The sequence below is a fragment of the Mustela erminea genome, chromosome 6 (genome assembly GCF_009829155.1).
Source record: "Mustela erminea isolate mMusErm1 chromosome 6, mMusErm1.Pri, whole genome shotgun sequence".
Taxonomy (NCBI): Eukaryota; Metazoa; Chordata; class Mammalia; order Carnivora; family Mustelidae; genus Mustela; species Mustela erminea.
Genome location: NC_045619.1, coordinates 125,552,509 through 125,569,713, shown reverse-complemented (window position 1 = coordinate 125,569,713; position 17,205 = coordinate 125,552,509). Strand labels below are relative to the sequence as shown.

Here is a 17,205-nt window from a genome sequence, read left to right as displayed (position 1 = left end):
AGAGATGAAACTATTTGCAAGAACCATTCTCTCATTTATCCTTTCACCCTCTCTAACCTCACACCCCTGGCATGCTGGCTCCCTCACCAAGGCTAGTGAAATGAGCTACAAAAAATTCTTCTAAATTAGTCAAACTCCCCTTATTCAGGTTGAGAGGTTCACCACATAGTTAACTTTCATTTTCAAACATGATACCACTAATCAAGCCATTGGTTTTCTATGCTGAACTGTCTGTTGTTTATTCCAATACCTAAACTAATTATAATGGTGACTGTTTGCACTGCACCATTACATATTTAAAAATAACTAATGCTATGCTTTGATGTACAGCTTACAGAAAATACTAGGAAGTGTATATATGTTCTAAAGGCTTATACAATGCAAATCATGAACACATACATAAAGTATAAATTTATAGCAACTTACAACCTATTTAACTAATTGTAATTAGATATTTGTCTTTGTTATAAATTTCTCCTGGGGTACCTGAGTGGTTAAGTCAGTTAAGCATTTGACTCTGGATTTCAGCTCAGGTCATGATCTCATGGGAGATGGAGACCCGACCTCCACCACCGCCCACCCCCACCCCCCCGCTCCCCACCCCCACAAGCTCCATGCTCAGTGTGGAGTTTGCCTGTCTCTCTCCCTCCCACTGTTTGCATGCTCCCTCCCTCTCTCTCTCTAAAATAAATTTAAGTAAATAAAATCTTAAAATCTTTCTCCAAGCACTAAGATGGTTATTACTGGAGCTTTGGATAAAATTAAAGTAAAATTATAAGGAATTCTAAACAAATAAAAAATACATACTTAAGGAATTTTAAATTATTACCTTTGGCAAAGTGTGTGTGTGTGTGTGTGTGTGTGTGTGTGTGTGTGTGTGTGGTGTGTGTCTGCAAGCATGCAGCTCTGCCTATTTACTGTCGTATTTGTATAATGCAAGATTACGATTTTTCTGAAAGGACTCTTGCTTTTAAAGGATTCCTGAAGACTAGTAACTTTACATATCTAAAGTAAAGGAAAGGGATAAATGCACAATAAGCACAGTCACTTATTTACAATATTTATGTACGTTCTTTCTCTCCCACGAGGAGGAAAACAATACAGTACTTAAAGGAATCAATCACTCTTTATCCCATTATTCTCTAATGCCAGTTTTTAAAAAATAATGTTATTTTTGTGATTTTTAAAATTGTAAAAGGAATGTTTAAAATCACAGAAATCCAAAACTGGATCATATTTACTAAGTCCTAAAGATTTTATTGCTAAGTAATTTCTATACCCAATTTGGGGCTCGAACCCACAACCCTGAGATTAAGAGTCACATGCTCTACAATGAGCCAACCAGTCACCCCACTAAGTCCTACGTTTTAAAAAGAATGAAAGTTTGCACCAAATTACTAATTTACATGTCACAACAAATGGAGGTAGTTCATAAATTCCTACAGGAAGCACTATTCAATTTCTTTCTTCTCCAATCAAACTCACTTTTAGAAAACGACAGATCCGCCTATAGGTTACTTCATAACATTTTAACAATTTACCTGAGTTGTAGCAACAGCAGGGGCTGCAGATGACACTGCTGACGGGGAGAGAGCTCCCACTTGCTGCAAATGCCCAGAAGACTGCTGAGGTAAATGAGAACTGGAGACAGGAGTACTAGATCCTGAGCCCGATACTACATTTGGAAATGATACTGCTACATCATTGCTGTTATAAATACCTGCAAGAAAAAAAAAATCATTTAAACATTTTAAAACTTAGCCGCCAAATCTGTCATAGACACATAATAGTAATCATTAAGTCAGAATACCCACATTTCCTCCTGATCCCTCCCCTCAATGATAAATTTTATTGGCAGTCATAAATAATGTATCAATAACTAAATGACTAAATACTGACTTGTCACAAAACACTTTTTTAAAAGAACCTAAGTCATTTTTTGTAACAAAAATGGCTTTGCTAATAGACTGGGATCACATCAAGAGCGCCTTATAAAAAATAACAGTAAGAGTTTTAGGAATTCCTAAAGGCAAAGAAATATTTCCTAAATGGGAGAATGACACAATAAGAGTTGTGTTAAAATCACCTGATAAGCTTTTCAAAATGCAGATACTGGAGCCCCAGAACTCATGATTAAGAAGGTCTGAAAGGGGAAGAGTCTATTTCAGAAAGGTCACCCAGGTTACAATGTAGAAAATAAAATGGAATAGAACTATACTTGAGGTTCAAAGACCAGTAAGTTGATTCTAAAGATATTCCGAAGGTAAAATGAACAGACTTAATGACTGAATGGGGTGGATGAGTAGGGGTAGGGATGGAGGAGCACGGAGGATTAAGAGACAATGATAACATGGACTACTAGGTAGTGGTAACATTCACTACCAGGAACTCAAGAAAAGAGGATGGAAGGCTTGAAAGTTATTTTCAGAGGCACCATGGAGTTACAAGCAAGAAAGAAATGGAGAAAAGAGTGAAAGAATTCACTCTGAAAAGTGGATGGGAAGAGGAAGAACAGAGATGATAAATAAAAGTTAAAAGGAAAAAGGAGTTACCCCTACCCCCAAAAAAGCACCTGTTGTTGTTGTTGTTGTTGTTTTTAATAAAGATGGGCGACAATGCTCACATGCTCCACAGAGGAGAAGCTCTTTGAGGATAAAAGTGAGAGATGGGAAGATCTAGAGACCAGTAGGGTTCTCAATCAGGGATGATCCTGTTCCACTGAGACATGTGACAATGTCTGAAGACATTTTTAGTTGTCAAAACTAAGGTGCACAACTGACACACAACAGCAGAGGCCTGGGATGATGCTAAACATCTTAAAATACACATGACAGCTCCTCATAACTAAGAATTATCTGGTTCATAGTGTCAATAGTGTGGAAACTGAGAAATCTTGATACAAACCATGGCTCCTGGGAGGGTAGGAGACAGTAAGATCCTAAGAACTCAACATTGTAACAAGAGGAAAGCAAGAAAAAAATGAAGCTAAGTGGGTTGTGATAAAAAATAATAATAAAGTTTGAGAAACCATAGCCCTTGAAGGCAACAATAATTATTTGTTAATAGTATAATTTACTTTGTTCTAAACAACATAAATGTTATTGATTCATAATAAAATCAGCCATAATCTCCAAACAAGGAAATAAAGGAACTGGGACACTTTTAAAGGCCTTACAAATAATTGAGGGTCGTAAGATCCTTTTTATATCTGTAATTTCTCAAGAAAAAAAAAGAAAATTTATTCATTCAATACATGTATCCATTCTGCAAACATCTGAGAGCTTACTGTTCATCAGCCATTACTCTAAGCCCTGGAGATACAAAGCCATTCAAGATATGTGGTCTCTGCCTTCAAGAAGCTTAGTGGAAAGAAAAAAAAAAAAAAAAGAAGCTTAGTGGAAAAGACAATTACAAAAGACTGTGAAAAGTGATAGGATAGAGATATCCTTAGCGGCCCCCAAGCACATAAAAAGGGGTATCTAACCCAGACCTGGGGTGAGAGGATGAGGGTCAAAAAACTTACTGGACAAGATGGAAGCCTTTTAAATTAATTTCTAAAGGAGTTGTAGAACTGAGGTGAAGGGTGGTTTGAGAAAGAAATATAAGAACCTGTAAATACCATCTGTAGCTCACACAAGAATGAGGCTAAAAAATAAGCAGGAATCAGATCAAGAACATTAAAAACCAAAACATTAAAAATTTAGAGACAACAGGAAGCCACTGAAGGATTGTAAACAGAAGCTTCATGTGCTCAGATTGATGTTTAAGCAAGACAAGGCTGAGACTAAATTGGGGAGAGCCTTCATCAGAGACTAAGAAAGCTGCTGAAGGGTTGCTATAATAATACTGATGCGCAAAAACAGAGATTAAACTAAAGTAACAGTAGTCAAGGGATATTCTAAAAGCAAAGTTCACAGGATTGGTACCTAATAGTACCTGAAGAATAAATACGAAAGAAGAGTCAAGGATGACTCTTAAGTACCAGTAGGTGGGACTGGTAACACCACTCACTGAGGCAGGCAGAGCCACTGGGAGCATCTAATATTTGGTTACTATATGTAGTACACTTACTACACTAGCCCCTGTAAATGTATGTGATAGTGTAATAGGCCAATGTGGTAAACGTCACTCCCATTTTACACAAGAGCAAACAGAAGTTTAAAGAAAAATTCTGCTTAGTGACCTAGTAGATGGTGGAATTTATCTACTAAATATTCATATTCACAGCTACTGAAACCACTTCCTAACAGAAGTTTGAAGTTCAGGTCACTCATCATGGTCTTTGAGATACCTGTGGAACACAGAATTCAGAACTGTAGAACACAGTCTAGAACGGAACAGGATCAGCCTGAAACTCAGCAGAAAAAGCAGGTGTGGAGATACAAATCCAGGAGGCAGAAGAATAGTAAAGTTAGCATACGTAAACATGAAAACTCAAAAAGACTTTCTCTTGGCCTGCCCTGTGTTTGAAATCTTAAACTAGTTCATATTTTGAAACACTGCAACTCTGTATTTTTAAAAAAATTAATTTAGAAATATTTTTTAAAGATTTATTTCTTTGAGAGAGTTCACAAGCACAAGAGTTGGGGGAGGAGCAGAGAGAGAGAGAAAAAGCTCTCAAGCAGACTCCCCCTGAGCACACTGAGTGCAGAGCCCAATGTGGGGCTTGATCTCATGAGCCTGAGATGAAGAGTCAGGTGGTTGACCGACTAAGCCACCCTGATGCCCCAAAACATAGTATTTAAAAGTGAATTCTAGGGGCGCCTCGGTGGCTCACTGGGTTAAAGCCTCTGCCTTTCAGCTCAGGTCATGATCTCAGGGTCCTGGGATCAAGCCCCGTATTGGGCTCTCTGCTCGGCGGGAAGCCTGCTTCCCTCTCTCTCTCTGCCTGCCTTTCTGACTACTTGTTATCTCTCTCTGTCAAATAAATAAAAAATCTTTTAAAAAAAAAAAAAAAAAGTGAGGTGCCTGGGTGGCTCAGTCGTTAAGCGTCTGCCTTTGGCTCAGGTCATGATCCCAGGGTTCTGGGATTGAGCCCCACACATCAGGCTCCCTGCTCAGTAGGAAGCTTGCTTCTCCCTTTCCCACTCCACCTGCTTGTGTTCCCTCTCTCGCTGTGTCTATCAAATAAATAAATAAAATCTTTAAAAAAAAAAAAAGTGAATTCTTATTTCTCCTGAAAAACTGAAGTTCTATCAATACTGGATGCTACATTCTGAAAGAGCAACAATCTGCTGGAGCTCTGGCCACGGCATAGGTTCTTTAATCCACCAGAGTCCTGTCATTATTCCTCACCTCTCCGCTCATTTATGTTAGCTATCTAGCCCCTGTAAATGCGTGATATACAACTCCTGATGCAGAAGCTAGTCAAAACCAAGGAATGGTAAAATGAGATCACCCAGGGGAAGTTTTCAGCATGATCAAGAGGACCAAACACAGAATCCTACAGAATGTTACCACTTAAAGACAGACCACAAAAAACAAAATAAAGAGAACTTAAGAGAATTTTAGAAACCACTTAGAGAATTTGAAAAGAACAGGTCAAATAATTCCATTGGTTATTCTAGGTCAGGCCATAAAAGGAGAGTTGTTTTTTTTTTTTAGGATTTTTTATTTATTTATTTGACAGAGAGAGATCACAAGTAGGCAGAGAGGCAGACAGAGAGAGAGAGAGAAGAGGAAGCAGGCTCCCTGCTGAGCAGAGAGCCCGATGCGGGACTTGATCCCAGGACCCTGAGATCATGACCTGAGCAGAAGGCAGCAGCTTAACCCACTGAGCCACCCAGGCGCCCTAAAAGGAGAGTTATTAAATGAGACAATGAACCTTGGAAAGATGAACTCACTTAAGAAGTTCGGCTGTGAAGGACAGAAAAGAGACAGCATGTAAATGAAGCAAGTATTTACAGACCTTATATTCCAAAGGACAGACATACACTGAAAAAAAATTTTTTTAAAGTTCATTACCTCATATTTCTTTCAATAAATACATATGGAGAGCCTTATTGTTAAAAAAAAAAAAAAGCACTGAAGATAAAGAAGAACAGAAAGGAACTCTACTTTCAAAGAACTAATAGTCTCACAGCAGAGCTAGTAAGTATTCATAAGCTACTATGATACAGGATGGCAATACTGGTACCATAAGGACACATGCCATGAAGGACAACTGAAGTTCAGAGGAAGAGACTGGGGTGGAGGCGTAACAGAGAGCAACACCCGAACTCAGCTTCTGCAGCAAACTACTGTGAAAGGTAGACTGCTAACAATCTAATTTTTTAGTGGTGGAGCACATAGATGGAATCTCCAACTCTTAAAACTAAAAGTCAGCTGGAGACAGAACACTGGGGCCAGGGGAGGGTGCGGGGAGGACCACCGGTGTAAGTTTTTGACAGAATGTGATCTTAATCAAACTACTTAAGCTTTCTGAGCCTCCATATTTTTCTAAAAGTGAGTAGTAGCTACCTTATAGGGTTTTCTTTGAGAATGTCCATGTAAAGGCTCTAGCAGTACCTCATACACAGTAAGTTTCCATAATGGCAGCCATAGCTACTTCAGAGTTATTGCTCTAATTACAATTTTATCTTTAGGTCAGGAATGTATAGTTTTATAATTATCAGGTCCTCTAATGTCCCTAATACTCTTTCAAAACTGAAAATACCATTGCCACATGTAGTAATATATATTCAAGTGTAATAGTGAAAAGCAAAAAACCATGGTGAATGAGGACCTCCAATCTCTAAACTTATTTTTATACTGCTGTAGAGCATAAAGAGGAAACTGCACAGCTAAATGTGCAGTGTGGTGATTACACTTTGAAACTCTGGAACTCCCGTTACTACTATAAAAAGAACAAATAAAATTTTCGTTTCCTATTAAGGCAAGACAGTATAAATACCTAAATCTTTTTTGAAGATGATGATCACTGACTCTCCTAAACTCCCTCATACCTCAGGGTATGACTGGTACAGCATGAAAAAATGCTTTAGTAAGACCTCTAGATCTTTATTCAAAAGATAAATAATCCTCCTTGGATTGTTCTGTACCTGTTTTCTATTTAACTTACTCTATTTCCATCTTCCACCAGTTAATTACCTTAATCCAAATCACGGTGACATTCACTGACTTAAACAGAACTGAATTCTGTAATGCATAAACTCTAGGAAAATACCCGAAATTCATTTGTTCAGGACAGAGAGGAGAAGCAAAGATATAGAATGATTCAGAGAACGGTAATGATGTACTGATTCGCCCATCCATTCAACCAACCGGTATTTACTGGGTGTCTACTAGAAGACTGGCACTATGCTAGGAGCAGGGAATAAAGCTGGGAACAAGACAGACAAGATCTCTGTTCTCCAAGAATTTACAAGTTAATCAGGGAGGCAAACATTAAAACAAACACATAACTATAAATTGTGATAAGTACTATGATTGAAGGCAGAGAGAACCACTAGTGACAAATCAAGAAGCAGAAAATATCTGTCTGAAAAAATGATACGTAAGCCAAGACCTAAAGTTTAGACAGGCAGGTGTTACGTGAACAGAGTAAAGTAGAAAAGCTTGTTCAAAAAACAATGAAATAGAGAAGAAAAAATAGGTAATACAGGTAAAGCATAGTGGAGAGTGTGGTAGAACAAACTGGAAAGAAGGGAAGGAACAGCCATGGAGAGGTGTTCAGAATGTATACTAAGTCAATGGAAAGACACCAAATGCAAATATAGCATGACAGTTTTTTTTAGAAGATCATCCCTCTAACTGCTATGCCGTAATGAACTGAAAAGAGGAAGAGTGGAAACAAAAAGGTCATTTAGAAGGCTATTCTACAATCTAGGTGAAAGATGACATCCCTCAGGACTAAGGCGGTAGTGTGATGGAAAAGCTTGGAGAAAGACGGATCTGAAGTGCATCTAGAAGTCAGATGAACCTAACTTGATGATAAGCTACATTACGTAGATAAAGAAAAAAATACTATACTATACTATACTATACTATACTATACTATACTATACTAAAATATTATAAATGAATCGGGTAGTAATTAGAAGTGCCATTTACTGAGGTGGTGAAAAGTGGAACAAAGTGCATTTTTGCTTGTAAAAGAGAAAAACGTCAGCCTAAGACTAAGTCCTGAAGACCCTCAACATTTCAAGGATGGTTAGCGTGGAAGAAGAATCTGCAAAGAAAACTGAGATCAGGGGCGCGTGGGTGGCTCAGTGGGTTAAAGCCTCTGCCTTCGGCTCAGGTCATGATCCCAGGGTTCTGGGATCGAGCCCCACATCGGGCTCTCTGCTCAGCAGGGAGCCTGCTTCCTCCTGTCTCTCTCTCTGCCTCTCTGCCTACTTGTGATATCTGTCTGTCAAATAAATAAATAAAATCTTTAAAAATAAATAAATAAATAAATAAATAAAAAGGAAAAAAAAGAAAACTGAGATCACTGAGGTAAGAAAACCAGAGAAGACAATCTAAAGAAAGGGCATATCAACTGCATCAAATGATGCTGAAAGACTAGTTCAGACACAGAATGAAAATAGATTTAGAAACATGGAGACAAATGAAGACTATATAGGATAGACAGAGCTAAGAAAACACTGTTGAGACCTAAGCTTTTATTAGTGTGCCATGGCAATTACATAAAAACAGTATACTAGACAGGAGTATACATGACCAGTGACCTAACTGTTAGTGGTCACCAACCAGAGTTCCCACTTCCCAATTTCAAACTGCCTGGGAGGCCAAATCAGTACTGTATCAAGTTGTCTATTCAGCAGTGAACCACAGTAAATGAATGGGATAAGTCCTGAGGAATATTTAACCTAGTAAACGACTAAACTTGTTAAGCTATCCCTAACCCCATCTTAGGACTGCATATTCTTTTCTGGAGGTTAATATGGTGTGAAAGTAGTTAAAAATCCAAAACCTGTTGCCTCATGCAAATAACCTCTCTGAACCTCATCTACAAAGGGAGGATGGCACCAATGATTTCACAGGGCTGGTGCAAGGATTAACTAATTCATGTAAAACACATACTACTGTTATTAATCTCTTACTACATATTAAGTGTTTGATAAATAATAACCATATTACAAAATATAAAGGAGGAATACCTATTAATGTTAAAAGAAGTAAACAGAATAATACATACAACAATAGAAAGATTCCGTAGTTAATGTTGCCTTAATTTCCTTTTCCTTTGGTGACTAATATATAACAGGATTATTCTGCCTTTCCCTTTCTAGATTGTGCAATATGTCTCTATATTGATTAACACATTCATTATTCAAAGAGGCTAAATAAAATTTAGAAAAAGTTAGAGCTTTCTCTCCAAAGATTCTTGGCCAACTTGATGGAATATAGGTGCTCCTCAATCTCTTTCAGCAAGCATTAACCATTTCTTAGGCTGCTCTTATTTTTATAGATAAGAACAATTCTACATTGTTTCTTTTGACTTTACCTACAAAAATAATAATACTAATTATCAAAAATCTTAAATAGATGGTAAAGTAGGGGGAAAAAATCATCCACAAACTCTGCTGACATTTTTATGTATCCTCAAACTTCTGGGTATATAGTTTATGGTTTTGTTTAGCTTTATATAGCTGCTTATATATTAAAATTTTTTAAGCCTTTTATACTTAACATGCTTTCCTATTTCAGTATGAAATCTTTAAAAAAATGTTTTTAAATGTTATTTTGACATTATCAATTGAATATTGCATAGCTGACTCTGGTTTACAGTATTCTACAAATATTTATGCCTAATATACCCAGACAAAATACTAGATGAAGATATTACCAAAAAAAAAAAAAAATAGGTATCCATCCTTTCATTTATGGTTCTTAAAGTGAAGGATCCAGACATTAAATAATCAGACAAATATTATGCTATGCTGGAAAAGTATAATGTATTGAGTATAAGGGGTAGCTTAATTAAGATTAGCAGACGAGGCCTCTGTTAAGATATAACACATAAACTAAAAAAAGAGAGACCTGTTTCTGTTATTTTTACCTGCCCAGAATTCTTCCCATTTTGTGTCCAAATAACATCCTATTTTCTGTCAGAGAAATATCCCTCCTCCATTACATACACTCTCAGCTCAGGGATAAACATGGCAACCCAAGCTGAAACGGTCTCTCCTGGGAATTTAAATCCTGAAGGCATACACACAAGGGCAGAAAATGGTCAGACCCGTTAGTCTAATGGTAGTAATATTAGGATTCTAGTAATTCTTGTTTACCTAGCCCTCGAATCTACCCAATTTCTCTTCTCCCAGAGGTCTGAAATGGGGCTTTTAATTCTCTAAAACAATTGTACATATCCAAAACATTCATTTTTTTGCTTAAATTTGACAGAATCCACTTCTGTGGCTTACATTCAATGAACCCTAACTGATATGGCCAATGTAGTATAATAAGCAAAGAAATAAAATGCTTAAGGTGAAGCCAGAAGTCAGCCAAAAAGCCAGCTCATGGAGAACCCTGCAGGTCATAAAGGGCTTTTTTTTTTTTTTAAATAAAGAACTTTTCAATTTCATCCTAATGGAAAGCCATTAAAGCATTTCAACCAAACTGTATTTTTGTGGCATGATCAGAACTGTATTGTTAAAAAGATCATTTTGGAAACAATGTGAACAAGGCCCTGAAAGACAATGATACAGTGGAATCAGGGAAATAAAATTTAAGAAACTACTGCGAAGTTTGGATGAAAGATTTTAGGTACTTAAATTTGGTGACAATTTTGAAGTGAGAAAAGCAGAGGCTCAGGACTAAGCCCCAAGGAATTTCAACACTAAATTAGGATAAAGGAAAAGCCAAAAGAAAATTAATAAGAAATGGTCAAAACAAAAACACAAACAAACAAACAAGAAATGGTCAAAACGACAGAACAACCAAGTTAAGTATAATGTTAGAAGAGAAAAGGTAAGGGAAAGGACAGGAAAGGACATGCCAGGATGGGACTTGAAAGGAAGGGACAGAGAAAGGAAAGGAGTTTCCAGTAGTTGGAAGTCCTCAACAAAGACAAATATGCTAAGACGTCATCTAGGATAACGACTGAAAAACATCCACTAGATTTGGCAATGTGAAAACTATTTCTGACCTGAGTATAGTAGTAGTTGTAGAGCCAGTAGGAAGTGGTTTAAAAGATAAATCAATAGGAAAACTTCTATTTCTGGCAAGGAGGCCAACCAGGCAACCTAAAACCTCCCTAATTAAAATGACCTAAAAATGAATACTTGAGCCTATAAGATGTAAGGGAAATCCTTAGGAATATACAGGAAAAAGCTTTTAACAGGTTCTGCTAGAGGAGCCAACCTGTGTTAGTAACCCAGGGGCTTTGGCTCTAATGTCCACAAGGAAAACAGATAATACCTTAAGCCCCCAGTGGATGAAAAATTAAAACTGGTCAAGACATTGTTTATATAGACTTTCCAAGAGATACATTTTTGGGGTAAAGATAAGCCAGCCCTTGTCCGTGCATGTGTTCCCGCCCCCCCCAAAACCCTACAAAACATAAAAATCACAGCATCGGGAAAGGACAAGGAAGTCAGTTCAATTAGATTTGAGCTCTGGATAGGAGATGAAAAGTTACCCTTTGAATTTATAAGCCACAGACTTGCCTTCAACTAGGTTTTGGGTTTGAATTTACCTATGTGCCTAATAAATCCCAAACGTTAAATTAAGAAGGGTCCAGGTGATACTGTCACTTGAGTACATAACAGAAATCCACACAAAATTTCTCCGAAGGGATATATCCTTAACCCAGGCTATAAAATGAGTTCACAAACCAAAATCAGAGAAGACAGAAGAAAATGATCCCCTTCATCACAAATTAGCAGATACAAACATTATTATTTGACTGTCCTCCAAGAACCTTAGAAAATAAAGAGCAAACAAAGATTATGAGATAAATATTATAAATTATTAGAAACCTATGCAGAGGAATCAAAAGTACATGCAGGAAAGAAATAACAGTCTACATAAAAAAGAAGAACCTGGCATGTGGTAGACAGTCTTCTAGTGACATCCACCCTCCAGCCCGAGGTTCCCTTCGCCTGACAGTCAAACACTAATCAAGGTCCTACTATGAAGAAACTGGGTCAATTGCATTAAGACACTGATAAGCTGACCTTAAAAGAGATGGAGTATCTTGGATTATGTAGGTAGGCCCAGTGTAATCATATGAACCCATAAAAGGAGAACATGAAGGCAAGAGTCAGTGAAAAATGCAACAGGTAAGAAAACAAGAGAGAGCCCACAGAAGGGGAAGTTAGAGAGACTCTAAGCATACAAAGGAATCAACTCACCTTTACTAGCTCTAAGACGTAGGGACATGTGAAAGGATGGGATAGAAAACTTAAGGAGCTAAGGGAGACCCTTAGCTGTCAGCCAGAAAGGAAATGAGGACCTCAGTTCTGCAACTGCAAAGAACGACTGAGTTCTGCCAACAACCTAAAAGAGCTTGGAAGTGAATTAATGCCACACACTCCTAACAATAAGAGCCCAGCGAGCCAACACCTTGATTTTAGCCTTGTGAGACTCTAAGCAGAGAAACCAGCTAACACAACCAGACTTCTGACTGCATGCTAAGTTTTTTATTAGCTTTTAAGTTGCTAATTTTGTGGTTATTTGTTATGACAGCAATAGAAAACTAATATAATGCCAGAAAAAAAGGAAGTGTTCAAAGAATAATGGAGATATGCCAAAGGACACAGTGCCACCTTAAGGGGCTCCCACTAGCTGACCAGGGAACAACTGGAGCATCACAGTAAACCAGTCATAACCCACATAAATCTGTAGGTCCACACTGATATAAACTGAAAGTGTCATGAAGAATGGGATATTTACATAGTCTCACAGTTAATTCTACAACACATACTAATTATAAAGGAGAAAAGAAAGCCTTTTCATTAAAAAATGCCTGCTTATGTGCCATCTGATACATGCAATGGAAAGATCATATATATGATATCCTGCTCCAAGAACATGACTCTAATAATGAAAAAAAAAAAAAATCAACTAAATCCCAAAATAAAGAGCCTATAAAATTTTGAGATAACTGTCAAAATTTGAATAATATCTGAAGAGTAGATGGTAGTAACATGGTGATGTTAATTTCCTGTTTTTGATCATCATACTGTGATTTTACAGGAAAATGTCCTTGTTTGTAAAGACTATTTAAGTGTTCAGGGCTGAAAATGGCACTCTATCTGCAACTTAGTCTCAAATGGTTTAGGCAGATAAAGTTCTCTATACTATATACTAGTAAGTTTAAGACTGTATCAAAATAAAAATATTTTTAGATATGAAAAAAGGGCTTACATGTTCTTAAAAACAAGAAAAAGAAAAACCAAACCAGACCAGGTCCATTTCAGAAAGGAACACAAAGAATTCCAAAAACTGAAAAACAAATTCACTAAATATCTTTACTCATCAGGCAGGTGAAATGATAAATTAATAAAGCTAAAGAGATGATGAGTGAACACAAAAAGATCAAAAGAAATTACCTAGATACAGCACAGAGAAATTAAGAAATGGAAATTATGGGGCGCCTGGGTGACTCAGTGGGTTAAGCCACTGCCTTCGGCTCAGGTCATGATCTCAGGCTCCTGGGATCGAGCCCCGTCTCGGGCTCTCTGCTCAGCGGGAGCCTGCTTCCTCCTCTCTCTCTGTCTGCCTCTCTGCCTGCTTGTCATCTCTCTCTCTCTCTGTCAAATAAATAAATAAAGTCTTCAATAAATAAATAGATAAATAAATAAATAAATAGATGGAAATTATAAAAGAAAGATTAAGCGGGGCTCCTGGGTGGCTCAGTAGGTTAAGCCTCTGCCTTCGGCTCAGGTCATGATCTCAGGGGCCTGGGATTGAGCCCTGCATCGGGCTCTCTGCTCAGCAGGGAGCCTGCTTCCCTCTCTCTCTCTGCCTGCTTCTCTGCCTACTTGTGATCTCTGTCTGTCAAATAAATAAGTAAAATCTTTTTTTAAAAAAAAGAAAAGAAAGAATAAGGGGCATGAAGGACAGAATAAAAGTCCAAATATATCTAACAAAAATTACTGAAGAACAGAAAGAATAGAAAGAATCAGTATTTTTAAATATGGCTTCAGCTGTGTCCAGAATTGATGAAAGACATGAATTCTCTCAATCAGGAAGCAAAGAGGTCCTAAGAAGAATAAAAGTCACACCTAGACATATCACCCAAAACAAAGAGAAAATCTTAAATGAGTGGAGGCAGAACAGTTGAAGGGATAGGTACATGAATAGGAATGTGGGATTAAAGGAAGGTTTGGGTTCTTTTGTGCTTTTTCAGGAAGAGGCAGAGACACGAGAGCATGTTTAGATGTAGATGAGCCAAAAAAAGTGATGGTGAGAGGATAAGGCAACTAAAATGACAAGGTTTCTGATAGGACACAGAAGGTTGAGATCCACAGTACAAGCCTAACTCTGGATTGCAAGCAGGACTGAAGAGAAAGAAAAGGGGATGGGTACGAACCAAGGAGGTTTGCGGAGAATTGGATGATGAAAAGATGAAATTTTCAGGCAGTAAAAGTTTAAAAAAATAACCACAGCGAAAAGTAAGAGGTTCTTAGAGATGTATATTAACACTGCCAAGCAATTTAAATGTCAGTCAAGGTTAGTATCACAAATCTATAATGATACGAATGTGTACATGGTGTGCATTTTTTTCTATAGAAGAATTACCTCAGATGAAGTATAGAAATATAGGTGGTCAGGTTAATGAAGGAGAGTATTTCAACTATGAAGAAATGAGACTTACCTAAAATATCAATCATAAACCACATGACAAACATCATTAAGTTCACTACACAATGATTTTTTTCCTGTTTCTTAAGAAAATTAAAAGGAAGGTTTAGTAGGAAAAAACTGCCAACTAAAATGAAGAATATAATCTCATTAGGTGTGGCAGCTATTAAAACAATCTGCCATTCTTCATTAAAGGCTTTCTATAATTTAAATAAAAACATTTAAGTAATGACCACAATCAATTTTAAAAAATGAAGACAAGAAAAAAAACTCTCAAACCTAGTATTTTAACATAACCATAATAATTTGTCTAACGTTTTATTCTATTATTCATTTATATTTCTGCCTCTTCAAATAGAATCTGAGCACCATGAAAACAGAATATAAGAAATTGACAATCCTTTGAACCATGTATATATTATCTCATGCATTATATAATTTGTTGTTCTTGGTTTGGTGTCAGGGAAAACATATCACAGATATATTTCCAAGTTGCTAGATAAGGTGCCTAAATAACATTTGATAACTGAATACATAAGATTCTACAAGAAATAGGACTGTAATCTTTTTATTTCCATTACTTCCAATTTTTTTTGCTATGGTAATTACCTCTATTAAATCTAGCCTTTTCATACGTTGTACCACACCTCCTTAGAATTGAACTTACTTCTATACAGTCCTTGTATATCTCTAAGAAGGACGTCATTTTATGAGTCCATGTTTTAGAATTCTTTCCCTATCTTTACTATTTTAAAATGTCCCCTTTTAATGAGTCTAGATGAGGATTTTCCCTTCACTCTTTTTCTTTGACCACTTCAATCTAAGATTGCTCATCTTTTTTTTAAGGAAGAAGTTTCCTACTTATGCCTTCAGATTATTTCCTTCTCTCCATTTTCCTCTCTATCTCCTTCTGGGGCTCCTATTATCTAGAGTCTATTTCTATTCTCCATATCATATCGTTTTTAATTTAAATATGTATGAAACTCATTTATTATTTTGTTTCTCACTGTATCCACTGTTATTTATCCCATCTATTATGTTCTTTACTTTAAAAATTACACTTTTCCATACCTAAAATTTCTACTTGTTTCTTTCAAATATTTGCCTTGTTTCAAGTTATTATGATCTTCCCTCATTTTTATGTTGTTCATTACAGTGATTTATTTTCATTACAGTGATTTATTTTCTCTCCATATTTCTTTAGGACTGATCTGAGTAGAAAATCAAATGTTCTATTACTGCCAACATGAATTAAGTATTCTTAGTCTTGGGGTACCTGAGTGGCTCAGTCAGTTAAGCATCTGCCTTTGGCTCAGGTCATGATCCCAGGGACCCAGGATGAACCCTGCACTGAGCTCCTTGCCCATCGGAGAGTCTGCTTCTCCCACTCCCCCTGTGTGCTCTCTCTCTCTCACCCTCACTCCCACTCTCAAATAAATAAAATCTTTAAAAAAATATTTTGGACTCCTAAATCTTGACACACCCAGAAACAACTCTAATATAAGTTTTTCATACACCTTTTGAATGAAAATATTCGTTGCTTCAAATATTATAAGCATAATGACAAAAAGTCTGAGAAGCATGATTCTAAATACCTAGCTGTTTTAATATAAAAATACTGTTTTGTCAGGAATAGGCACATACACATATCCAAAGATCCTCAAATAAAATGACCCTCTGGGTGTGAAACAACTAATACTGGCCATCTATAGAACCAGCTCACGATGTAAGACATGGTCTCTAACTGTAGGTTTAATCATCAGGGTAGCTGGGACATAGCTTCTGCAAATACATGACTAGAAATTAATGTGAAAGGGAAACTGCTTAAGAAAGCAATCAACTGCATTATACAGAGAAAAAGAACATTATCAAGATTGTGATAATCATTAAAGATGATCTAATTGTACTTATTCTGATGTCAGATTCACCAACCAAGCAACTTCCCAATTATTACTAGTTTTCCCAAGATTACTTTAAAAAAGAGTAAGATAAGCAACATTTGGCATTCTTGACAATAATGTTTTAATCACAGATGATTAAGGGACATTCTTCAATTTTCCCACATCGGCTTGAATCAGTCCACCTGATCAACTCCAGGTATACTAACAAAACCAAAAGACTAGTGAGAACGTGGGATTTTGAAAATAATAAATCTGGTATAAAAAGTCATGTCTAGGAACCTTCAAATTAATTAGAAAAAATATTTAGAAGGTACCACTTGGTGATTAATTCGGTTAGGAGTAAGCGGAGAACAAAATGAAGGACAGACACAGTCTTGATAAAGAAGACAAGAGAGGAGACAACTTCTCAGGAAACTCTAAGGATTACAAGAAAGAGTAACTACTTCAGAAGCATAGTTTTTATAAATATAAAGGTATCATTATTTATCACTATTATGTAATTATTAAAACATTTTTCTCAAGTACACTAACAGGACAATACTTTTGTAAA

General features: G+C 36.7%; 1 protein-coding gene across 14 annotated transcripts in view; it reads right to left on the bottom strand.

Annotated features, from left to right (window-relative positions):
• The window catches only part of MLLT10 (MLLT10 histone lysine methyltransferase DOT1L cofactor), a 236,313-nt gene that overhangs the window by 27,651 nt on the left and 191,457 nt on the right, over positions 1 to 17,205 (bottom strand). For all 14 annotated transcript variants that reach the window (XM_032349580.1, XM_032349576.1, XM_032349581.1 and 11 more), the window contains one exon: positions 1,542 to 1,720. In XM_032349580.1, coding sequence (XP_032205471.1) covers positions 1,542 to 1,720 — 179 coding nt within the window. The remainder of the gene's footprint in view (positions 1 to 1,541; positions 1,721 to 17,205) is intronic.